We start from the raw sequence: 26,514 nt of genomic DNA on the forward strand, positions 1-26,514 counted from the left end.
TGTTTGTAAACTCTGCATTGCATGATAAAACATAGCTACAGCTGTCTTTCCCACATAATCACAGAGGTGGCCAGCTTTTCCTAAACTGTGGGACAAGTTAAGTTTGTGAACTATGGCACCTCTGCAGTTAAAAAGTTTTGACAAAATACACAAGAGAATAGTGATAGAAACATGTTCCTGTCTTTCTGTCTTTCCACCCCACTGCCACCAGCTCTGTGCTCCGAGTCAAGTGCTGACATAGACGAAGGTCCTCTTCATTCCCTTCTCACTTCTCAGGTCCTTGTCATCCTTGTATTTCAGACTCTACCCTCTGTCTCCAGGCTGCCCCTTCCTGGTCCCAAAGCTGCCTATGAGCAGATCCTGCTGGCATTATGCTGTTACTTGTTCCCCATCTGACTGTTCCTTTCCAGAGACAGTGACTTGTTCTGGATTCTTTTCTCTCTTTCCCATGGTCCAATATCCATTCTGCCCTCCAGCAGTGATTTCCAGATGTGATTTCTAGGCCAAGGCAGTAACACCCGGGAACCTGTTACCAGTACACATTCCCATGCTTACCCCAGCCTTGCTGCACTGGGACTCCTGGGCTGGGACCACAAGTTTAGGTTTTAGCAAGTACTCCAGATGATGCAGAGTGGAAGAGGTTGCAGGATGCCAAACACAGCAGAGTTTTTGGCCATCATTGTTCCTTGGACATCACCTGGTTTGGTGGTCCTTCAACATGGGTGCAGATTTAATCTCCTGGCAGCTTTTGAAAATACTGATGCTTAGGTTTCATCCCTGCAGATTAGGATTAACCAAATGCTCTTCAAACTTGGGGTACAGCTGTGGGGTTGAGATCTTCCCATTTCTTTCTTGGTTTCAAAGGGCAGCACCTCCAGTGACTTAGGACCTCTAACAGCACCTGTACTTAGACCAACTTGGAGCACCCTGAAATCAAACCAGATCTCCTGGTCCTAGGCACATAGACAGGGGGCTGTTTCCTGATGCACAGAAAGGTTGAGAGGTGCTTGTTGAGTTTAACATCCTCGCTTTCCAGGTGAAAAAAATGAAAGATTCCTCTCCAGTCCACAAGAAGTCATCAGCCCTACTGACATTCCTGCAGGACTTGGGGATGTCTCCATGACACTTAGAGATGAACATTTAGGGTAGGAGAACTCCATGCCTTTCTCCCAGCCTTTGGAGCCTCTCATTACCTCGGGATGTCTCTCTCTCCTTGGTGACATGCCTACCGGAACAAGCTGCCACCAAAGTCTGCCATCCGTTCTGGGCTGTGCTCTGGACAGCAGGAGGCAGGCTCCAAACACAGTATAACCAGGATGAGAGGATTTTTTTATTGATTTGATAAATTCTGCTTCACCTTATAGAATTTACAAAGCGATTCTGAAGCCAAGCTGAAAGCAGCTTTAAAATGCCACAGTCATCATACCGAGCACCACAAAAGTGCTTTTGCCTAGATAAATGTCATCCTAGACCTTGGGCATCACCGGGATTATAACATTATTGACTTTTTCCATCAGTACTTCTAATTTGCATGTTGTAAAAATAAATTAAAAAGCTTATGTAAAAATTAAAGGTGATCAGATAGGTTTTTCCAGTTCACATGAAGCCAAAATGGCCAGAGTTGAGGGAAAGATAATCCATACACCTAGGAACTGGAAGAGACACCAAGACATCCTTGAGCTCTTCCTGCCCCTATAAGAGCTGAGACACTATAAATACACATCGCCCTGACCTGCCCTCTTCTGTTGTCTGCCTTTTCAGGACCATTGGCATCTCCTGTTGTTCCTGTCAGGCTTTTAGTACCCTCGTTAGGATACTCCAATGGACAATTAGCCTCCTATCAGCATCTGCACTTACTAGCTGTGTGACTTGAACATGTCCACCTCCCTGGGCACCTGTGTCCATGTCTCTAGGCAGGAAGGACAATGTGTCCTCCAACACAGGGCTCTCTGAGAAGATTAGATGAGTAAATACTGCCTTTGTAGTGCCTGGTGCCTGGCAGGCAATGAGCACTACATGGATGCTTGGTGTTATTATTATGAGGCACGAATCCTCTTGTCATCTTCTCTAAACATAAGGAAAATAACAACCAATGACTTCTCCATTAAAATAAATCAAGAAGGGCTATGGGTGTAATTCAGTGGTAGGGTACTTGCCTAGCACACACAAAGGCCTGGAAACCAAGAAATGAAGCATCAAGAAACAAAGGAATGTAGGTAGACAGGAAGAAAGGAAGGAAAGAAAGAAGGTTTCTGGCCTTTGTTATAGGTGTTCAGGAAGATAAACTCTGGTTGCGTATTGCAAAAATTTTGAAATTCAAACATATCTATTAAACAGAACTTGCTTTTATTTAATGACTAACCTGTTTTTAAAGTTTTTACATTTTTATTTACAAAGGTAATTATCCAAGCCTTCCTGCTATATGTGTCATATTTCTGCCACAAAAAATTGATAGGAAGTTCTTAGGGTTAGGTAATTCCTTTTCAAATACAATCTCAGAATTATTTACCAAGTTAGCATTTTGGCTGGTGCATATATAAATTTTCCCCTGGCACGTCTGTGAGTTTTCCAGAATATTAAAAAGCTCATAATAAATATGTTTTTCAGTAACTGAAATATGCTTTATTGCTATTGATGTAGTAAACTGCTTATGAGAAGACTGTAAAATATTTCAACATTGGGAGCCCGTTAGAAAGATCAGGGACTCTCAGGCTACCTTTGGTGTTGTCTGAGTGCATTAACAAGACTGAGTCTGGATGCTCATCCATATCTACTCTGGTTTAATTAGCGCAGAGTTTGGCCTGTGCATCAGCATTTTTAAAAATTTCTTTTTATTTGGGTATGATATAGATTTGCAGGAAGTTGCAAAGACAAAACAGAGAGGTGCCTTGGGTTGTCTGCCAGCTTCCCCCGCCATAACAGCTCACATAACCAGCTGAGCATCAGAACGAGGTAGGTGACAATAGAATAATGCTATGAGCTAGAAGAGCACAGGATGTATTTAGATTTTACCAGTTTGAGCTTAAGGAGTTTTTAAAGCTTCCCAGGGAATTCTACTAAATAGCCAGGACTGAAGCCCTCTGCTGACAGAGCTAATATCTAGCAATCCCTTTACCTGTGAGTCAGTGATTTCTGTAAACACACACATACACACACACACACACACACACACACAGAAGACGATACACAATACACATACATGCCTTCTGCAAGTGGACATACATATGCATGGCAGAAAAACTTGAAATGCTTAATAGCAGATGGCAAAGTTAAAGTGAGTGACATTTCAAAGCCAATTTAAATGCTAGAAAACTGCACTTCTCAATAGCACAAAATGCATCCTGGTTTAGATCCTATGTCAAATAAGAGATGCCTGTCACACCTGAGAAAGTAAATCAAGGCTTATGACTGTGAGTTAGGGCTTACATGGGTAATGAGAAGAAAATTCCATGGGTTTTGAAAATGTCATTTATATACACAATTTAAGTTTTAATGCCTAATAACATGGTAAGATATTTCTTGTGTGCATAATTATATATCTATCAAATTCCTATTTATCATGTTGCAAATGCATGTCAGTGACTGTGTTTCTCTATAAATAAATCAGTATTTCCTTCTACACTGCCTGGGGAATTGAAGACTGTCCTGGGCAAGCTTCCTGCTTTCTTTCTTTCTTTAAAAGAGAGCTGAGATAGGTATTAATCAGTGAAGCGGTGGGAGTGATGGATGAAGCTCTCATCTCGTCCTGGCATCTGCTCTCCACTAACTCACAGTGAGGTTAAATAGGGACATCCAGAGGCAGGTCCAAGACCACCGAGGGCCAGCATGCTGAAATGTGCCTGCCTGCACCCTCCACAAGAGGAGATTTCCCCTTATTCCGGAGGCAGCTTTCAAGACGCTGGTGAAAGCTTGCCTTAGTCCTTTTGGGTTTATTATATTTATTAAGTGCTGTCCGTGCAGGGCCTGTTAGATGCTGCTTGCACTCACAGAGCAGGCAGCTTGGGGCCTTGCAGAAGGCTCCAGCTGTGGAAAGGGAGACTTGTCGCCAGCACTCCCCCTGGACTCCTTGCTGTAATGGAGCCTTCTTTTTCTCTGATGCCCCAGGTACTCCATGTCCCCGTGTTACCCTGACAACTTTCTGTTCTCCTGGTCCCATGCCTGATTCTCTCAGGAGACTTATTTGGATGGGTTCTGTAGTGTCACAGAGAAAAAGGAGTGTTTTGAGTCAGAGTTCTGATGAGGGTCTTTCTACTTAGTATTTGGTGAGAGGTTCAGATGTGACATGCCACCTCCAGGTATTAATCAACGAAGCAGCAGGAGTGACCTTCAGCCAAGGGAGAGGGGGTGGTGAAGCCGCTTGATCTTGGTTATATCACTTTCCCATGCTGGTCTCAGACCCTGAAATCAGGTCAGGAGGGGAAAGGGGCTGGGGTGGAGGGTAGAGCATCCTCAGAGATTTCCGTGCTAATAATCCTGTCTTCCTCTGTCCTTCATCAATTGATCCAGCACTTTTTACTTAATTAACTGTGGACCTGTAGTACCCTGAGCCAAGTCATTTGAATACATTGATTATTATAGATCAGCTGGATTAGGACATCTGTGTCCTCAATGTCCCCCTCCTCAGGTCGTTCCTCCAAATAAAGAAGGTGATTGGCTAGTTCATGTGACTTCCTGCACCCCAGGAAGGGCTGCCCTGGAATTTCCCTGCCTACCAGGGTTGCCTTACTGGTCCCCCTGAATATTTTATGTTCCAAGTGTATGCTTGGTAGGGGTCTGCTGGGGCCCAACTGTATTCTGAGAAAGGTAATATTATTTCAAAGCTAAGAATTATTTATTTACTGCCTCACAAGAGGGCCAAATCTTCCTAGAAGCAAATCTTGATGTAGAAGAGATGAGTATAGTGGGCACTCTTAAGTATAAAAAAATTCCTGAGAATATGGGAAGGGGACCACAGAAAAATGTCACCCTCCCTACAGCTTCCTGATTCTCCAAAAACTCACTATGAATATAAAAATAAAAACAACCCACTCCCCACCAGCTCCCCAGACCATCTAGGACTGCACACAGGGACAGGCTGTTCTGTTCATCCACCACCACCAGTGGTCTTTATCATCTGGGTCTGAGAGACGTGCTTGCTTGCCTGTACGTGAGCTGGCCTCTTTTGCCAGTGTGACAACATGTGTTATTTACTCAAGGAGCTATTAAATATTTTCACCTGCGAATCTAGGGAGAGCTGCAGCTAGAAGATAAAGCCTCCAGAGCATGCAGCATTGATATGCAAGAGATTCTCAAGGACATGGCTTCCTTCAAACCTCGCTGAGGAACCTGGATTAGAATCAAAATGAACCACAGCATTACCCTTAGAGAACTCAGCAGCCACCATTCTGAGGCGAATCCCAGGCTTGCATCATTTCTGCCAGAATGCTGGGTCATTAAAAGGTTCACATGCAGAAATAAAACTTGATGTCACAAAGAAATAGAATGGAACAGACAGGAACAGAAAGCATTGGCAGATTCTCCCTTGGAAAGAGTAGACAGAAGCATAACAAGACTGGTGGGGGGCACATAGCTGAACTGAAAGGCTGGTCCCATTGCCAGCTAGATGACTCTGGGACAGTGATGTGACTTCTGAGTTGTATCTAGAAATTTCACTGACAAGTAATGATCCTGAGATAAAAATGACAGTAGCCGGGATGTTGACTGTGTGGTCATTTTATGTGTGTTGACCCCCATCCTACACCTCCTGTAACAACTTAGGAAGGTGATACCATCAGTATTCACTGGAAAAGGAGCAGAGACCGGATGGCTTCTGGAAGGTCAAGTTCACGGTGTTGTTCTGAGAGTAGCATGGTGCATGGTTAAGTGGATGGGCTCCTGGGAAAATCCTTCTTTCCTTCAACTTCTTTTACATCAGGAATTCTTGCTGTCCCCTCCCTGTATTGGTGATTGTTACAGAACTCCGCACTTGCACATAGTCTGTGCACAACAAAAGCCATCGAGTGTGACTACTAGTGAGTAAGTGACCCTATATGTTAAGATCTGTTCCCTATTTGTTGTATTCTTGGAAGAAATGGATCTCTGACTTCCTTTTCTTGTGGCTTTGGCACTGTAAGAGTCCTGTCTATAATCAGAGTGGGTGGCCAGCAGCAGTGATGGGACACACGGGGCCTCAGTAACCCGCAGTGATGGAGAATGGAAAGGGGTAGTGACTTGGGGGAAATCTCTTACCAGTGTCATTTACATCAAGCATTGCAGACTCCAGGCGTGTTGTCAACAACCTGCTCCATGGCGGCAGCAGATTCTGTGGGCTGCTCCTTCTGGGGGACTCTGGAGGTAGCCTCAGGTCTTTCTGACTCCCAGGGTGGCCCAATGCCCTCATCTAACTGTGGGGGAAACAGGAGCCCAGAGGTAGTGACTGACTTTAATCAGTTACCAACTTTGCCGGGTAGTTGGGGGCAAAACCAGGATTGGCGCTGAGCCCTGGTCCCCATGACTGAATGAGAAAGGATCTGGTAGATGTGACCGAAAGCAGCACTAGGGGTGTGTGAAGGGTGGCATGGCAGGGCTCGCACAGGGGGTGCAGAGGCCCGGGGTTCCCTCACTGTGGGTGTGGGTGCTTCCCCAACTGTAGAGGCAAGGTTGGCTGCCGCCTGGGATTCGCATTCAGAGGGGGTTTCTTTAGCTCATATACCAATCCTGACACTGAATACGGATGTTTTCCCCTTTTATTTATTAGATCCTTGAAGAATTAGGACGTCTTCTGTCATTGTCTGCAGAACCTGAGTTTAGTCACATTCCGCACCCCACAGAATGGTCACTTGTTTTTATCCACACAAAAAGCAGCATGAGTATCACTGCTGCTATTTCCTTAGATGCGCCATCACTGGAGCTGAACTTCAGGGTCACAGCAAGGGCCCGCCGTGGAGTCCACATAGAATCCTCTGCTGGGGCCTGCATCTGCCCAGCGTCTCCTCCAGACTTGGAGCTTCCGCCAATTTCTTCTCACTTAAGTTTGATTGACTCATTATGATGCCAAGAAAGAAATACGGCTTTTGTTCTCCGAAAAAGCTTCCTTCAAACAGATGTCCCTTCACGAGCCAGCTCAGATGCTGGGTGTGACAGCCACCCCCGCGTGTGGGACTTTTCTCTGGATGTTTTGCACAAGGATTCCTCTTCTCCTCCTTCTCCTCCTCTCCGTCCTCCTCCTCTCCCTTTTCCTCTTCTTTCTCCTCCTTCTCCTTTCTTTATTATTTTGTTTTGCCAGAATTATTTGACAGATCACTAAGCTTTATAGTATAATTGGTAACTCCAATTTAGTAGGTTGTCTTCATTTTGAGATTTTAGTGAATTGGAATATTCTACATAACAGAAAACAATGTAGAAGATACTTAGTCTTCATGTTTTTTAGTGGGATTTTAAATAGTAAGTATAATGGTAAAGACATTTGAACTTGTGGCCTAAATGAATAAATCATCTGGTCTCTTTGGACTAATAGCAGTGATTAAATGTGAAGAATTTTCACGTGTGATTGCCAATGCCATTTGCCACACTCTGTAACTTAATGACATAATGCAAATAGCATGTGATGAGAGGGCAACCTGATGCCAGGGTAGACTTGGTTCCATCAAGAGCCAGATGAATGGCCTGGTACACATCACTGTGTCTGTCCAGCACAGAAACTCAATCTTCCAAATCTAAAGTACAAGTATAGGACTGACTCTTTCCAAAGGGTCTGCAGACCATTACCCTTATGCAAGCTACAGGGTTGTAATTTCCAAATGTTCCTTTAAAGATCTAGTTGTGTTTCCCCCAACCATTATTAAGGTAAAATGACCACGTTGCAGGTAACTTGGGAAATACAGAAAAACATTTTTTAAAGTTAGCACCAATTCCTCCAATCTATAATTCAGCACTACTAATATTTTAGTATATATCTTTTTTAGGATTTTTATATGTTTATGTATTACATATAATAATAGAATCTGATTCTTTGAGAACATATTTTCAGTATATGTATACTGTATACAGTATATGTATATACTGTATATTATGTATGTATACAGTATATGCATACTGTATACAGTATATGTATACAGTATATGCATACTGTATACAGTGTATGTATACAGTATATGCATACTGTATACAGTGTATGTATACAGTATATGTATATAGTATATGTATACTGTATACAGTGTATGTATACTGTTTCATCCCAAGGACTTATCACAACATTTTACTAGTTCCTAATGCTTAGACATATATGCATTATCATGGTTTACTATTATAATTGCTGCATATAAGTATTTATCTATGTTGCCATTGATTTATTTAGAAATATCTCAATATAATACCAGTGAAAGCTATGTATATTTATCTTGATGCCTTTATCAAATTCGGGTACCAGCATTATGCTTCTTCTCTGTTTTCTCAATGAGTTTGTATCAGGTCAATGCACGATTACTTTACACCCGCCTTATTGACACAGACTTCTGGGTTGACTCTTCATTGGTCTGGTAAAATATTTGACACCAACAACTCAAAGGAGGAAGAGCTTATTTTGGCTTACGGTTTCAGAAGATTCAGTCTCCATGATCCTCTGGCTCCAAGGAAGAAAGCTCAGGGCAGAAGGGCCTGACAGAGGAAAGTTGCTCACGTCATGGCAGACAGAAAGCAGAGAAGAGGCTGGGGACAGGTTAACCCTTTAAACCTGTGACCTACTTATTCCTATAAGGTCCCACCTCCTCATAGCCTATTCAGCCAATGAACTCATCAATGCATTGATGAGGACAGTGCCTTCCTGATCCAATGACCCCTCCAGCCTCCACTGTAAGACACTGTTGGATTAGGAATGAAGCCCTCAGCAAATACATTTTGGGGAGATGCTTCACATTGATCCATAGTAACATCCAAAACTGCCCCCCTCCTCTCAGTGCTGTAGCTCTAGCTCTCCATCAATTTTGATATTTTCATTATCATTTAGTTTAAAATATTTTTAAAAATTTCTCTGTAAGATTCCTTCTCTGATTGAAGAGTTACTCAGAATTCTAAGTATAGCTTTATTTCAGATACCTGATATTTCTAGATGTTATTTTTGACTTCTAGTTTAATTTAACATTATCAAGAATATCCTTTATATCAGTGATTACCAAAATGTTCCCACTATGTTTATTAATAATTATTAAACACCCCCAAATAGCTTCAGTTTATGTGGATTGTACATATTTATATTTATCAGACTTAAATTAAAGCTGAGGTTTTAAAAATATTAACTTAACAAACTATTTGTTAACAATAGCATTTTTATGGAAAAAAACTGTATTTTCCAAACAACAATGAAAGGAATGACACTGAGTTTTTATATATATATATATATATATATATATATATATATATATATATATATATATATATATATTGCAACCCTCTTTAATGCCTGGCTAAATCTGAAGACAAATTTTCCCATTTTTTTCTTTCATTCAGTCTTGATGATAACACATGCCACTCGGCCTCTGTAAGACTCCACTCTACACTAATGCAAGAGTTAGGATTTTTTAAAAGGCCAGGAAATACCTCAAAATTTTGAAAATAGTTTTGACCTTGAGATCCTCCTTAAGGCTTCTCTGGGTTTCCGAGGCCACGCTTTGGGAGTCAGTGAATGACAGTGATTTTGGTTCTTGTGGCTTTCTCCAGCTTTGTTTTGTTCCCCAGCAGTGGTCTCTCACGGTGAGAGCTGTGTGTGCACTTGAAAAGAATGTGTGTTCTGTCTCGTTGGGCACAGTGTTCTATAAATACCAATTAGGTCAAGTTGGTTTGTAGAGGTATTCAAGCCCTTTATCTCGACTGGGTTTTTTCCCCAAACCAGTTTCTGAGGGAGAGGTGTTAAAATAACCAGCTGTGATTGTAGATCTGTATTTCTCCCTGCCTTTCTGTCAAATTCCTCTTTGTGATTTTGAATTTTTGTTATATATGCACTCACTTCTAGGATTGTTATATTTTCTTGACTTTATAAAGTGCCTGTCTTAGTGGTAATTCTCTCCATTCTAAAAGTCTACTTTTTCTGGGGCAGGCAGTCTCAGTTTCTTATGTTTATTGTTTGCATGGTTTATATGTTTACTTTCAACCAATCTCAACCTTCAGCTTTAGAATAATACCTTTGTGGGTCAAGGAGAAGAGAAGGGAAAAGAGAGACTTTCTTCTTTTATCTTAGTGCGATTCTTTTGTTTGTTTGTGGTGCTGGGCATGGAACCCAGGGCCTCACATATGCAAAGCAAGCACTGTAGCCCTGAGTTATAGTATCCAGCCTGATAATTTCTTTTAATTAAACGTTGACAGCCCATTTGCATTTCAAGTAATTATCAGTATGGTTGGGTCCAATCTATCATCTTGGCATTTGTTTTCTGTTTGTTCCACCTGATCTATATCCTTGTTCCTCCGCTTCTGCCTTCTCTTTAAATTATTTCTTGTTTTATTATCCTGTTTGATCTTCCCATGGACATTTTAGCTAATTCTATTACTGTTTTTCAATTGCTGCTCTGCTCTAGAGAAAACATGAGTCATCTTTAACCTATCACACTTTACCTCTATCTAATACCATATAGCTTCACAAACTAAGGCTACTGCAATAGTAGCATTCTAGTCACACAGCCCTGATGTCTGTGCTCTTGTTAAATATTTCATTTCTGCATCCATATGCTGAAATGCCACAATTCATTATTGATATTTTCCCTTAAAAGCTTTTCCGTTCACCCACAAATTCACTCATTCTGCTGCTTTCATTCCCAGTCTTTTAATCATTACCTTCAGTCTGAGGAAATTTTTAATCATTTCTAGTAGTTTAGAGGAAAAAATAGATGAGTCACTTTTGCTTTTTTTTCCCATTAAAATATTTTAGTCTTTACATTATTTAATAATTGTATCAAGACATAAATTCAAGTATATCATGCAGTGATCAATAAACATATGAGGTTACACAACTGTTGTCACTGTCCTGTTCTAGAATAATTCCATGTCCCACATGCCCCCTCATGCCTTTTAGCAGAATATTTTTTATGTTCACCATTCAAACACCTGTGAGTCCACTTGGAGAGACATTTCAAGTAAATGAATTATGCAATTTGTGGCCCTCGACTTCTTTTCATGTAGCGTGTAAGGGTTTGGTTTATACACAAGTCTTTTTTATTTCTGCATGGAGAAAGCTAGATTTGATAATGCATATTTTTCTTTATTGACTTCAAATGTATTATTCTCTATCTAGTGGTGTATCCTGGCCACTATTGTTTCTGAAAAAAAGTCAGACATAATTCTTATTCTTGTTCCCCTGTACCTAATGTCTTTTTCCTTGTCTTTTAATGCTTGCTCTTTAAGCAGTAAGAGCTGATAGGACATCTAAGCATGGCTACCTTAGAGTCTAACAGTCCTCTTAGATTTATGTATCAATTTGCAGGAGGCTTGTGCCATTCACAAACCATTGTCTTACTTGAGGCTGCTAAGTATACATTGCTAGAAGCCTTCACAGTTTCCCATATACCCTTTTTCTTCACTTTAGCTCCGGCCCGGATAAAGTAAGCTTGCTCTTTGGACAGAGCTCTTTGGGATTCTAACCTGCCCTTGCAGCATGCGCTTCCACTGTAAAATGTGGCTGCGAGCTCACCCAGGCTCTCTGCATTCATCCGTGGAGGCAGCTTCCTTCTCCCACAGCTGCACAAGGGCAGAAGCTGCACCTCTTCTCCTGTGGGAGATTCTCCTGTGGGAGGTTCTCTGTGGGTTTATGGGATTTAACTCATTCACATTTCTTTCTTCCGTTCCCTGAGGCACTTTGTTTTCATTTATATTCCACTTATTGTCGGTAAGACAGCTGCATGCTAGTGTCCTAGAGCCCACCGTGTGTGTGTATGTGTGTGTGTGTGTGTGTGTGTGTGTGTGTGTGTGCACGCACCTGTGTCTTAGTGTATTTTACAGTACACAGGAGGGAGATGTAGTGAAAGAAACCTGAAGTAGAACCTAGATTTCTTTGTAGATTTTCAGTTTTGACTTCTGAACCAAGTAAAGACTTGATATAATTATAAAGCAAAACTACATCTCAAAGCAAAAGCAATCCTTAGGGATTAGAAATAGCGAAATGAGACAGATGAGCCTAACTTGATATCTACTTAGTAAAACAAAGGAATTATTCCCAGCAACTATAAAACAAAATAATATGTACTTTTTAAATGAAGTATATACCAAGGCCCAAAAGAACTAGAAAAATTCCTGAAGCTCTTCCTGTTGTGTTTACCCTGTGGTTGTGCGGCTGCCGTTGATCCAGTACTGGGCGAGGTAAATGTTGCTGGTAAGAACCAGCATGGATGTTGTGGAAGGCAGGGGCACAGAAGTCAGACAGATAAGGTCAAGCTGAAGGCTTGTGGCCCTAATTTGAACTGGAATTATCAGTCCGAACTCACAATACACGTTATCTTTAAAATGTGTTTATTTCTCCTCTAGCTCTGCCCATGGAACAGGCTTGTAAACAATACCCAGCCCAGCACAAAGAACGTCTCTAAATATATAGATTGTGATCTTAAAATAGGCTGGAATACTTACTAAATGGAACTGAGGCTCCTTGGAGAAATGCCTGACTCCTTCCTTATCTGGGGCAGGAAATGAACAAGATGAGATTGGAACGTCTTGTCATACCAGAAGGCGAAGACTGCTGGGATCTGGTGGAAGGATTTGGGAACCAACCTTATTACACACCCTCCAGCCAAGACAGGCAATGTGAACCTCAGAGAGATAAAACTATAATGGACTGAAACCCATCAAATATGTCTGATTCAAGAGTATATAATGATACTTTCAAAAGAGAAGAAAAACTTCCATTATCTTTGGAGGATAGCAGGGAAGCAGGAATAAATGTTGAAAGACAACACTGCAAATAAGCAGATGCAGGCAGTGAACAAGAAAGCCCACAGAGGGTCTGTCCTTGCAGGGGCTGCGCCACACCTGAATCTCAGCCGCTGGGTCTAGCTGGGGGCGATAGAGAAGCCAGTTGAATGACGTTGTGTGCAGTTCACCGAGAAAACCTAGAAATTGTAATTGACAACAAGTGTGTGTTCCTTGCCATCAACAACAAAGCATGGGATGAAAAAATTAGGAGATGGAGGGTAGCACGGTGGCCTCAAATGGACAAAAGAGATACAGGAGTCCAGGCCTCACTTTCCATAAGCAAACTCACTGTTAGACAGGAGAGAAAGGACAGGTGGGGAGGAGGAGAGAGGGCCTGGGCTGAGCAGGTATGGTGTACCAATGCGGCTAAAGCAATAGGTGCATGCCAGCAGGGTGTTGGGGGTGCTGAGTTATTTTTGCTTTTTGGAGCTTGCGATGGTAAGTGTTTTGATTGCAAAGAGTCCTGTCTTTTACTGATATCTTCTTAAATATTTGCACATGAAATAACATCAGACATCTGCTTCAAAATAATCTGAGCATGGAAGTGGGCAGGGCTAAAACCTGTCCTTCCAGGTTCCTGGGTGATGCAGGGGCATAGTTCAGGCGCCCACGCTCAGGACACAGGCACAGGAGGCCAACAAGTTCCCCACATTTGTTATTTCTGCACCTAGGCGTGGGTTCCAGAATGATCATTGTGTGCTACTTCTGAGTACGTTGAAAGTCTCTGGTACAAAAACAGTCCTAAGTGATCCGCGGTAGGGTATAGAACGAGCCAAGCCCCAGACAACCAAGAGCATAACAGGGACTTTTGTGTTCATTAATGAAGCCCATGTGGCCATGGCTGCCATCCCCGCCTTGGAGAGGATGGAAGGTGACAGGTCCTCCTGCCCAAACGGAGGAGACACACCAGTTCAGCTGTCAAGTCTCTGAGAATGGCCAGCCCAGGGTGAGGAGAGGCAATCCTGGGAAGGCATCTGTGTCACATCTTGTCCCTTCCCTTTCTGAAGTCAGCAAATGGAAGGGCAGTGGTTTGGACCACTGCTGGGACACTCAGATCCGACGAGTTGAGTGAGGCTGTCTGCAGCAGGGCTCCCCTGCATGATTAATGGCATGATCTCCAGACACACACACACATCCCCGCTGCAAGGGCCACCCTGTCCCTAGAGGTCAGGAGACATCTCTATTGATTTCTGTCTCTGTATCTGCTCTTTCAGATTCAGGCATTTACAGGATTTATCCGTTTGTATTTCCTGTGTTTATTAGAGGACCTCCCAAGTGTCAGACATTTTTCTGGCCCCTGGAAATATACAACAGAGATCTCAAACACTACAAATCAGAATATTTCATTGCAGACAGTAGATCGCTGGAAATTTTTCACTATGCCTGTACTGGGAAACCTTAAATAAATTTCAGGATGTGGAAAAATGTCAGTTTCAGCTTGACCTCCTGAACAGAGGCCTATGGTACTGAGAAACATTAGATTCGTGTGTACTTTCTATTTTGGCTGTAATTATGCAAACCCCACATACCTACTCAGCAACTCTGCCTGGACCTTCATGGTCAGCCAGGTGGGCACGGCAGGCCCCGTAAGGTTGACATCACCTGGCTTCTGCTTCCTTTGTATATTTCAGGCTTTAGTCTTAACCCTAAATGTGCCTTGCCCCAGACATCCTATTCTCCCTTCTTCACATTTTCATTCATTTCCATTCCGTTCTTCCCTGGCTAGAGGGCTTTGCTTCCTCCTCTGCCTGCCAAAGTTGTAGCCATGTTTCAAGGTGAGAGCAAAGGTCAGGCCCTCCTTGTTGCCCCCCTGCCTTTTAATGTGGCATCGAATGCTCCCGGCCACAACACCCATCAGCGCCTCCTCCGAACACTGCCCACCTCCTCCTCCTCCTCCGTCATCACTGATTTGTCACTGGATAAGTGCTGTCTTCTCATCTTCCCTTTTGCCTGCATTTTATGCACAAGATGAAGATGATGAAGTTTGCTTTTTTTGTCACTTTATCTTTGGCACACAGTCGCCCCCTCAGAAAATGCTGTTGAGTTATATGCACACAGGACTTTATATTTCCCACAGTACTTGAGAACATGGAAGAACTATGACATTAGTCTAAGGGTCTGTCTGGGGACAAATCCTTTTTAGTGTGGAAAATGCCTGGTTGAATGGAATGCTGTGCTTAAGTGTGATCCAATGACCAAACTTCGACACTCCAGCTGAAATATTACCTTTTACATTTGCATGTGACATTAGGGTGCTTTGTGCAATGATGTGCTAGAGAGGTTCCAATCTGTTGATAAATCATAACATTCCTTCTGGGCATGGTGGTGCATGCCTGTAATTCCAGCACTCAGGAAGCTGAGGCAGGAGGATTGCCATGAGTTCGAGACTAGCCTGGGCTGCATAGCAAGACCCTGGCTCAAAAAAAAAAAAAAAAAAAAAAAAACCTCATAATGTTCCTGTGACTACTCGAGAGGCAGCTGTGTTCTCACTGGGGAGAGCTTCTGCTAGGATGTCATTAAGACCTACTGGGACTTGCATAAGCAAGGGTAAAATTAAAATCAATCTGATACTCCCTGTTTGCTCACTCTCAGTGGAAAAAAAGGTTACTCCTGTTTGACTGAGTCATTACACATATCTCAGCTTCTCATGCCTGTCTCTCCCAGCTAGGAGCTCAAAATATAAGGTGAATTAGCCACAGCTCTGCCCTTCAAGACTTTGTAATCAAGAGAAAGAGGCTGGGAAAGCAAAGAACTGTGTCCAGGTGTATCCCAGGTAAAGAAGCGCCCAAGGCTCTGACAGTGACCCACATCAGGGACTCTGCCATCTGTCCCAGGCAAGGCATTTGCTTTAACTCCTTTCCATTGCCTGTCATTGCTTTGAATGACCTTGGAGACAGTCTGAAATCCTCAGCTTATAAGGATGCTTTTATAAGTTACAGGGCTGCTCTTGTGTGCTTCAAGTAGAATTTCCACCGAGCACTAATTATCTCCTCTTACCAGCCTGCTGAAATAACAGTCGACCAGCTCTTTAGTCACCCCAAGAACGGATTTCTATTCAGCCCATGCCTGGGATGCATTAGGATGCCCAGAACATGCAGGGCTGCAAGGAGCAATTAACAGGAGGCAAGTCATTTGCGAAATGCTCCAACTTCCTGCTTATCTCCCAGGCAGAAAATTGTCAAACCTGAGCCCCCGGAGGCTCTCTTCAGAACTATGCTCACCTGTCCTGCCAGAGCAGACCCTCTGGTGTCAGATGCCCCCCAACCAACCCCTAATTTTTTGCAAACATAAGCACCCGGCTGAAACAACAGCTATGAGTCAGTTCCTCGCTAACGCCGCCTGAATTGATTTAGTTGGAGTTCAGATTTAGCACATAATCATGTTCAATTTGCTCCACTGCGCTGCCTGGAGATAAAAGGCTTGCAGGGAGGAAAAAAAAAAAAAGCCAGCTTCAGCTTGTGTCAGTCTCGGCGGTGATGTCATTGCCATGAGCGAGCCGGACCGCTCGGTCCTCCCCTGTGCGCCTCAGTCACCGAGGGCTGTGTGCAGTGGGAGTGGGCACCAGGTGCCCACGCTCCAGAGCAGGGCAGCCTCTGGGCCAGTCCCGCACCACCCACCTGCCCACCAGAGTCTCTGCCCTCCACGCCCAGCGCAGGCTGCCTGGATCTTCACTGCGAACTCGGGAGGGGATGCCAGCCCCTAGCATGGACTGTGATGTCTCCACGCTGGTTGCCTGTGTGGTGGACGTGGAGGTCTTTACCAACCAGGAGGTGAAGGTACGCACCTGCATGCAGTCTTACTGTTCATGGTCACTGTGGCTGGACCTTCCTGGCTTCATGGATAAGGATATGACTTTGGTTAATAGTTCCCACTCAGAGTCAGCGCCAGAAATGCATGTGGTGAAAGCTGGATTAGAGTAAGTTAGACAGGGGCCAGCTGCTGCTTTTGAATTTGAGATCAGCATTGCCTGTTTTCCCCGGTCTTTTCTGTTATGTGACCCTCTTGATCATCTCTTTCCCTGAGTTTTCATGATCTATTGAATGTACCTTTGTCAGCAAGGCGGATTTGCTAGTGCTTCGTGTCTAGGGGGTTTAGGGTCAATGATTAACCAAGAAACATGTACATATTAACCACTGTGATCAGGGTGCCCCCCGGGGGACAGTCTCCCTTTGTGGTGTGTCACTTAAACGTCCTGGGTTACCCGCTTCCTGGGGAACAAAAGCTGGTCTGCAGATGGCAGATTCCGTCTTCAGCCCTCTGGGAACTGAAGTTGGAGAGCAGCTGCCTGCGTTTTCTTTGTCAGGTGAAAACGCAGTTCATTTTCCTTGCACTGTGCTTTATCAGGAAAGTTCAGGCGAGAATGAATTTTGCGTCCTGAGGCTTAGCACCCCACTGGCTTGTCTTCCTTGAGGATCTGCAGTGGTTTTTTAATTGTCATTATTCCTGTTGCCTGATGATGTGCAATCTTGTTTTTTGTTTGTTTGTTTTTCACTTGGTGGTCTATTATGGCAAAAAAATTCCATGCCCATATAATAAGAATTTTTATTTTCTCACAATGAGTCAAAGAATGAGCTGAAGCTTATCTAAATAGCCCACGTGTGCACACTCCCTTATGCACACACACACACGCGCACACACACGAAAGGACAGTTGTTTGTCATGTGGGAGGAAGGAAACGCAAATTACGTTGCATAACCATTTATCATCCATACATACCTTAGTCTTGCTTAAGGAAACCCCTGACTTCTTCATTGTCTAGGGCACAGACGACACACTGCAGCCCCCCAGGTGGGGTTATGTATTATAAGCCCAATCCATGGCTGTGTTGTCCACAATTGCAGTTCTGAGCCATCTTTTGAAAAGGATTTGACCTTCTGGTTTGTGGTCGCTACATATTTCAAACGTGTCTCTGTGTTCTGTAGAGTCTACCACCTGTCATAGCATGCTAAGGTTCAAAAAATCAGATTAGAGAGACCTGGAACTGCCTATGTTGGTGTCCAGAGTGGATATGTGTATTCAGAGACTGTGCTCCATCAGGGATGACAGTCACCAAATCGCCCGAGTCCTGTGTGGTGACTGGGGAAGAGACATTTCCAGAAACTTCAATACAGAGAATAAAACTTCACAGCTCTTCCCTGGCCTCCTCCCCAGAACATCGCGAGATGTTCACAACTCTTTGTATCTCAAGACACAATAGTAAAGAGCTGTTTATTAGAGACCTCAATGGCCCGGGTATTGTGTTTCTGCAGGAAGGAATTTAAAATACTTTTGTATGCCATGTACCTAAAAAGACCACTTGGCTGGTACTTCTTAATGGCAGAACATTTTGTGGAATTAAAGGGACATGGAGTTGTTAAAGCTTGTTGTATTTGAGGACTTGGGATGACTTCGTGGAAAACTGGTATTTGAACTTGAAGAGGGTAGATTTTATACAGCAAGACAGAAGGTACACTGTCTGCAAGGGACTGAGTCACTTCATTTGTTCCCCAGGAGAAATAGGTCAGTGAGGAAGGAGATGCTTGGGGCCTGACAAGATAGCAGCTAATGTTCTTTAGAAATATAGGAGTTTTCTGGACAGACTCAAATGAGCTACATGTATATATATATATTTTTTTGCTGATAGCTGTGAACCTTTGTGGACAAGTTATCGCACCTCTGTGCCTCAGTTTTCTCATCTGTAAAGTAGGAATAATAATAATACCTACTTTACTAGTTTAGCAAGAGGATTAAAGAAATGCATGCATTTAAAACAATGAATGCCGAGCCAACTCATATTCAGTTCTTGGTAAATGTCAGTGAAGTCCAGCCCACCACTGGTGTCTTTTTAGATGTGCTCTCAAGGTAGCACTTGGTTTTCGCTAGTTTATTGGAACATCCTAACTCCAGCTAAATTTCCAGCTCACAGATAGAGATTCTTTCTTCAAAGTCTTTGATATTTGAAGTCAGTGAAATGGGAGGCATGTCTGCTTCTGGATTAATCTCAGCCCCCACTTCCTACTTGGAGCCTCCCAGAAAAGGAGCCACCCCAGGGAGTGGCCATCAGTTGCCACTAGTCACAAGAATGGCCATATATTGAAAGCAGGTGGAGGTGGATACCAGTCTTCATCTTCCTGGTGACCTAGCAGTGTCCTGACAGTTGTTTTAGCTTGCTGAGGCAGGGGGCTTCAGACTCCTATTTGCTAAATTTTATGGAAGGTGCCAGAGCCATTGGACTAAAGAGGAAAGCAGGCGGATGAGTTCTTTCATGTTTGTCTTCCTCTGGAAATTCCATTGGTGGCATTGTAAACTTGCTGACTATTTTGTACACGTGTTCTCAGAAAAATCTAGAAGTCTGAAGCCCTTAACAGAAATGAAATGAAATGGTATCTGATGAGGGCAGGGCTTTGTGTCTGTGTGTGGCACACACAGGGTTGGTCTCCTTCCACTTCCTTCTCAGATTTCTGAAAACAGTCTTCATGCCTTGGAAACATGAAAGGGATCCAAAGATGGGCAATGAAATGTACACGGCACTTGATTCCAGTGGTTCATAAACTGGCTTGCACATTGCTATGCCCTGGAGAGCTCTTAAATATATTGATTGTGCCCAGGTCCCATGTCCAACACTTGCAACACAGCTGGTCCGAATGGGGCTCAGGCAGAGCTCATTGTACAAAGCCAGCTGTCTCTCCTCATCACAGGTGGGTACAGGTGTGGTCAGCCAGGAATGGCTGGAGTAACCTATGCTGCTGAAGTCTTTTGATCCATATCTGCCAAACCTAGCCTGATGTGTGCAGTTTTGGTCCCTGAGCTGTGCTGAGACTCGCCCATGCTTTCTGAGCAACTCACCCTGGCCGCAGCCCCTCTACCTGTTCTGAACTCAAATGGTGAGGCAGTGTCTCCTCCCTCTTCTTGTTCAGGGGCCATCTGAACCTGAGGCGTGACTAACCTTTCTGAGAAAGGATGGGTACCTTATCTGGGACTAGAAGTCTCCTGGTGTGTGTCCTGGCACCCAGCCTCAGCTTTATGGGCTGCCATGTTTGGGGCCCATAGAGTGCCATTTGCTCATGAGAACAGACAGGAAGCATGGCACATCCCACTGGAAGAACAGACCCCACTGGTACATCTAGCCAGTCATCGTGTGGAGCACTGCCTGCCTCCCAGGCCAAGTGCTACTCCAAGGAGGGCCCCTGCTCTCAGGAGCAGACAGTAGCCATCAAGGAATGTCCCCAAGGATGTCAGGGGGTGACCATAGCTGTACAGAAAGCTAGAGCATGGTGTGGACTGAGTGGCCATCCCAGGGTAGGGGACAGTTTTCTAAAAGTCATTGTTCAAACGTCACTGAGAGATCTGAATGAGTGGCAGCACCATGGATGGATCAGAGAGGAAGTAGCAGTTGGAGAGATGCATCATAACCAACCTGTTCCCAGCCAGCCCCCCTGCTAGCCTGTTCCCGTCACACCTACACTCAGGGACCGGCAGAGGCCATTATTGACAAAGGCTATAATTTGTTTTCAGAAAATCATACTTAACCTAATATTCACATGCTACATTTTAGCCTGTTTGATGATATGACAGAGGGAAAAATATGAGCAGAAGTTTGTTTTCAACATACTAATTTTTTATATGCTTGGAATTTTGGGGTTGCTGTAGGTCATGCATTTCTTTTTCTGAAAGGTTTTCTTCTTGATCTATAGTGTACCTCACAGAATTGTGGAACTAAGCTTGTGAACTGAGGTACCCCTGTGTTTTTATTTTGATTGGCATGTGATTATATACTAGATGGGGTACCATGTGAGGTTCTGATTCATATTTGCCTTGTGTAATGCTCAAATAGGGTGACTGGCATAGCTAATAACTTAACACCATTTCTTTGTGATAAGCATTTGAAATCTCCAGCTGTTCGGAAATACTCAGTGCAAGATAATCGCCCATCTGTGCAGAGGATGTCAGATCCTACTCCTGTAGGTGACCGGAGGAGGAGACCTGTTGGCCCTTCTTTCTGTGTCCTCCCTCCTCAGCTTCTGGGAACTGTTAATCCATTCTTAACTTCATGGGATCAACTTTCTTAGATTTCACATGTGAGTGAGATCATGTGGTATTTGCCCTTCTGTGCCTGGTTTATTTCACTTAATAGAATGTCCTTGAAGCTCACCCATGCTGTCACAAATGGCAAGGCTTTAAGGCCTCTCATGATTCCTACATTCTGTCCTCTTCCTTTGAGCATTTTCTAACGTCCTCCCAGTCCAGGTAACCTTGGGCAAGTCTCTTAACCTTTATGGACATCCCTGAATTATGCTGAGAAAAATAACGTTCTGTGTATTGTGTGAGCCTTTGTACACAACCACACAGGAACTGACTCACAGAATATCTGTGTCATGCTGTTGTGTGACTTATAAAAAAAGACCCACACTTTGTATGCCCTTAGTACAATGCCACCTCTGTGTCACTTGAACCACTGGAAACTTCAGACTGTTTGTGCAGGTTTGTGCAGGAGTGGCAAGGAAAAAGGATGAGAGCAGATGACCAGAGAGTGTGTGGGCACTGGGTCTGGGATGCTGTTTGGGAGAGAAGCCAGTGGGTATGCAGTGGCTGAGCTTTGTGCCCTGGTTTGGAGGTTCTGCCAGAAGTGGGTGATGGTCTGGGAGCCTCATGGCACTGAGACCTCTGGCCTGTTGACTGGATCTTCAAACTCATGCATCCACAAAGTAACTTACCTGCATTTGCACTGCAGAGGACTTGATATGCAGAAATGAAAAATTCTGGATTTATGCAAGGCAACTTCCAGTAACCATAATGGTAAATTGACCAAAACTCCCACTCCCTATTCAATTTACTGTTAAATAATAACTTCTTACCTATCTGGTTATTTTCTGGAAACCAGAAGGGAGTGGGCAGGGTCATGTGCATCAGATTCTAAATCGCTGCCAAACAAAAACTTACTCTTTCTTCCACAATATCATGAGTCAGAATTGAGGCCATTTTGAAAATAAATGAACTAACATGCAACATAGTTACTAATAATTAACCTAAAAATACATCAAGAAACATAACATTCTCAAGCCTGCAGATGCTAAGCATTTTATCATCTCTGAAGAAAGTTGCAAATGTCTTTCACAGAGGGGGAAGAAATGATTTTATGCTACTGACAGGTGCTCCCTGAAGGCATAATCAGGTGGATTTCCCCGCCACCTGTCAGGCAGGGAAAGACGAGAGAGACCAGATTCAACTAATGACAGTGTTCAGTGGAAAAGAGTCATTTAGCTGCCGAGGAGTGAGCCACTGATAGTTCCTACGTCTCCTAAACGCCAGATTTATTAAAAAACAAAACATGGCATCTTCATTAAAATTTGTCTCCAAAAGAAATAGATTTTTCATATGAAATTCAGAAAGTGCCACTGGTTTCCTAGCGATTCTGTTTGAGTACAACTATCAGGAATGGATAATGGCCTGTCTTTGTATTTACTGATGAGACTGCAAATTGACACATAGAAAAGAAAAATGACACCTGAAACATTTATTATCCTTTGTGTGTGGGCTTTGTGTGTGAAATAGGCATTTCAGTGAGTAGCCCAGTTTTCCAAGGGGGTCATAAACTTTCTAAGCCACTCCCGGCCTGACATTTCTTTATAAAAAGGGACACACGTCTTTGTGTGAAGGGGCTGTGTCCCTTCTCAGCTCTAAACAAAAGCTGATTCCATAATCTGCCCTGAGTGATAATTTCAAATGGGGATTTCAGGCAGGTCCAAAGTTATACCTTGTCCATGTCCCATCTAGAATAAAGAGATTAAAATTATTAGAGAATTAAAGTATCTACCAAGTTAGGCTTTCCCTAGAGATATTCAGTATATGGACTGTCATAACAATATGTATGCATGTGTGTTTTCATGACATATGCAAATGTGGGCTTAAATACATAGATCACACAGTATTTTTTTTTTCTTTTTAACCATGGAAGGTTTTTCGTAAATGTTCTCACTGTTCTGCATTAACCGCTCTAAGCAGTTTCTGGGGACTGTATGGTTTTTGTTTGGTTGTTTGACTGACTTTTTGAGACCTAGTCTAAGCTGGTCTTGAACTTCTGATCCTCCTGCCTCAGCCTCCTGAGTGCTAGGACTATAGGCATGTACCAGCACTTTCTGCTAACCTCTGCATATTGTTAACCATGCCAGAGGATACAAGAAGGTTTCTAGCCAGACCTTCTATGTGCTAAATACTTAGGTACCAGGCGTGTGACACACACAAGGTAGTCCGTGCAATACCCTAGCCTGAGACATTTCTTTACCCGTCCATTGAAAACAAATTCCTGATATTCAGAGAAGTTAGGTTTTTTTTTTTTATACAAGATCACATATCTATTCATTGGCAAAATGGAACTTAAACTGTTCTTTTTACTTCTGAAATACTCCTAAGGCTTAATCAATAAGTCATTAATTAAATTTTGGAAGATGAACCTTAGAGAAAAGGCATTGCATTGATCTATAATACTAAGTTTATAATCCAAGCTCTGTGGTGTCTTATGTTTCTTATGTGCTGGTACTTTTCTGCAAGTCAGTAGTTGAGATCACTTTCATGTTTCTCCAAAAGTTTATTGTGATGATGGTGGGCAGAGGCCCTGTTTTGGGTTCTGTCTTAGACTCTGTTTCCAAATCAAGTTGTGGTGCAGGAAGGCCTTCTAGGGCTCAGAAGAAGCCCACCACACTTGGCTGGACAGCTTCTGTCCCTGTTACTGTTTGTGTCACCAGCAGCTCCTAGTGGCTCCATGGGGGGAGAGGGCGACTGGGAAGACTGCAATACAGCCATAGGAAAACAGTGCTGATGATATTTTACTTTTGGACATTGCTGTCCAAATATACAAAACTCCTGCTTTTCCCCAGGAAATCTGCATAACAAGATCAAAAAACTAAGAAGGGGGAAACTTGGACCCAAAGCAAGGTCTCCTAGCATATTATCCTTGCTGGTACCCATAGTGCGGCTAAGAGAATCGATTTCCTCTTCAGTGACTTCCCTGTATCTTTCAGTATTGACCAAGAAAGGCATCTCAGGCCACCTTTCCTAGAACAGGATGCATAAGCAATGAGAGAATGTAATAATAGTAGCAATCAATTGCTATTTGCTGGACCCTACACAAAGCACTTTTATTCATCCATCCATTCATTTGTTCATTCATTCATCAAATATGTATTTGTGCCTTCCATGGTCAAGGCCTGAGGTCCTGGACAGATGAAGGGTGTGCTGGTGAAAAGCTGGTGCAGGGCTGGCCTTTATTCCAGTGGGTTCCATTTACCACAGAGGACAGCACTATTTGACATCTGCAGGGCTCTTCTGCTGACATGGGGCATGTGAGATGGAAGTGAGCCCAGGCTCTGGGGTCAGACATCCTTGCACAAGGTCACTACCAGGCCACTTAGCAGATGGTGTGACATTGAGCAAAGAGCCTGACCGCCCTGTCCCTCAATTTCCCCAGCTGAAACATGATGAGTGGAACCGTGCCAGCCTCCAAGGTTGGCAGAAGGTTAGGTACACATGAGTACTACTTAAACCCTATAGCACCAAGAATATGGAGCACAGTACTGTCATCCATCATTGTCATTGGGTCAGCATTAAGGAATGTGAACGTCTTACATGCAGTTTGGCTTTTTCCTTCATGTCCCTCATTGGAGCAGAGTTCCTGTTACAGTGGTCACCTGATCTTCTACCAGGGGCAGCAGTACCCTGACCTCAGGATGCTCTCAGTCATAGAGGGTTGAGAGGGAAGCCCCATACTCAACAGAAAGGAACTGCAGGGCTGCTGACAGCCCCATCCTGCTGTGTGTTCTCCCCAGGGGCATAAGGCAGCAGAATGGGAGGATCTTGGTGGGTGGGGAGTATAGATGTTCTGCGGGCTCAGCACGGCATGAGAAGAAGCCCAGACACAGTACCCAGGGACAGATGAGGTGGAGAATCAGGCTCAGAATTGGAACCAGACACGTGGTGGCTCCCACCCCATGAACAAAACCGAGCCCTTGCCATGGTCTGCAGGGTTCATCAGACTTCACCCAACGCTTGGTGATCTCCTCTGCTCACGTTGCTGTCTTTCTCTCGGCCTCTGACCTCTCTCTCCCTGCCCACCCAAGCATCCTCTGTGCTGATCCAGCCCTATCCCTGAGCAGCTAGAGGGTAATACATTTGTGGTCTGTCATCCATCTGTCCAGTAGAACATCAGCTTCATGAAGGCAGGGGCTTTTCTCTGTCCACACTGTGCCCCAGTTGGCCATTAGGCAGTAACATGGAGAAAGTGTTGTTAACCTATGAGCCTTAAGCTCCAGGTGAGCCCCTAAAGCCCTGATAGCAAACCTATGCAATACGTGCCACTGCACGCACAGAGTCCCATCTGCCATGACATCACAAGAAGTGTGAGTTGTTTTTATCTAAACTAAAAATCTGTTGAGATTCATGCTTAATTGGACTGTTGGCACTTTGTGATAAATAGGTGGGTCTCTAAAAGGTTCACCATCACTGTCCTAGAAAGACAAAGCTGGCTGAAAACCTCAGATCAAGGTCAGCTTTACTACCAAGCCAGGGAGAGCTGTGGTTTCAAGGCAAAATGCCCATATGGGAAAGAGAGGCCGAGGTTGGGGCCTTCCAAGAAGATGTGAGCACCTTTCCCTGAGCACGAATCTTAGATGGAATCCATCTAGACTAAGGCATAATTCAAATACTTTCACTATTGGCCTTCAGTTCCCACTTCTACTCTAAAACAGTGAAGACAGCTAAAAAATAGATTAATTACCCAAACTGAGTACAATTTCTCTTTCCCTTAACTGCCACCTTGCCCTAAAAATTCTGTATTCTTCCATGCATGCCTCACTTTGAATGTTCATCAACTTGTATCATAAAACTAGTAAATAACGCTGTGATGCTTCAAAAGAAAAATTAACCCTAAAGCTCTGCTACTCATTGTCTGAATGAATGAGATGCATGCATATGAATTATCAATGAAGGGAAGTAGATGTCTATTTTATATCTCACTTTGTAGGGGGCATTGAATTTACTGTGCTCAGCAAAATAACACTATTTTTAAACAACTCCACATGTCAATATCAACAGTGACTATCTGCGTAAACTCAGAAGGTTTACAGCTCTTTAACACTCTTCCTGGTGACTTCTCTGCACTGCTGTTAGAAAGTTCTGTTCTTCCTGTGATAGAAGGGTTCCCAAGTCATGTCCCAGATCAATAGAGTCACTTTTTTTTGTTTTAACTTCTTAATTGCAATTCGTCATTATGGTAGGGTGTCTCTGGAGACCAAAAGACAAAATTCCTCTTACTTATGACTTGTCTGTGTGTTAAAAGAAAATGCAGTTTCAGTGAAGGATTCTTGGGCTGCTGGTGATTAGTAAGTGGAGCTGGTGTTAACAGTGCCTTTATGTGAGGCATTAGGATTCACAGGCACCCCAGACCATGTGGTGTACAATAGACAGTGACCCCAGAGATACAGTGGGGTGAGCAGTGCAGCTCCTACCCTGGGTAAGGGGTCCCTAGGCTGGTGGAGGAATGGTTAGAAAGTGTCGTGTGGTGTGAGAAAGCCCAGGGCTCATGGACCTTGCAAGGAGAAGTCTTGGGTAAGGCAAGAA

At 43.6% G+C, this 26,514-nt stretch overlaps 1 protein-coding gene across 7 annotated transcripts in view; it reads left to right on the plus strand.

Annotated features, from left to right (window-relative positions):
* Rcan2 (regulator of calcineurin 2) overlaps positions 1 to 26,514 on the plus strand; it is a 151,940-nt gene that overhangs the window by 91,251 nt on the left and 34,175 nt on the right. The window contains exon 1 of one of the 7 annotated variants that reach the window (XM_013156801.3): positions 16,393 to 16,700. The exons of the other annotated variants lie outside the window; for them this stretch is intronic. Coding sequence (XP_013012255.1) covers positions 16,614 to 16,700 — 87 coding nt within the window. The 5' untranslated portion in view covers positions 16,393 to 16,613. Of the gene's footprint in view, positions 1 to 16,392; positions 16,701 to 26,514 lie in introns of those variants that run through there. 7 annotated transcript variants of the gene reach the window in all.

The sequence above is a fragment of the Cavia porcellus genome, unplaced genomic scaffold (genome assembly GCF_034190915.1).
Source record: "Cavia porcellus strain 051 isolate PalLab524CR breed Dunkin Hartley unplaced genomic scaffold, mCavPor4.1 scaffold_28, whole genome shotgun sequence".
NCBI lineage: Eukaryota > Metazoa > Chordata > Mammalia > Rodentia > Caviidae > Cavia > Cavia porcellus.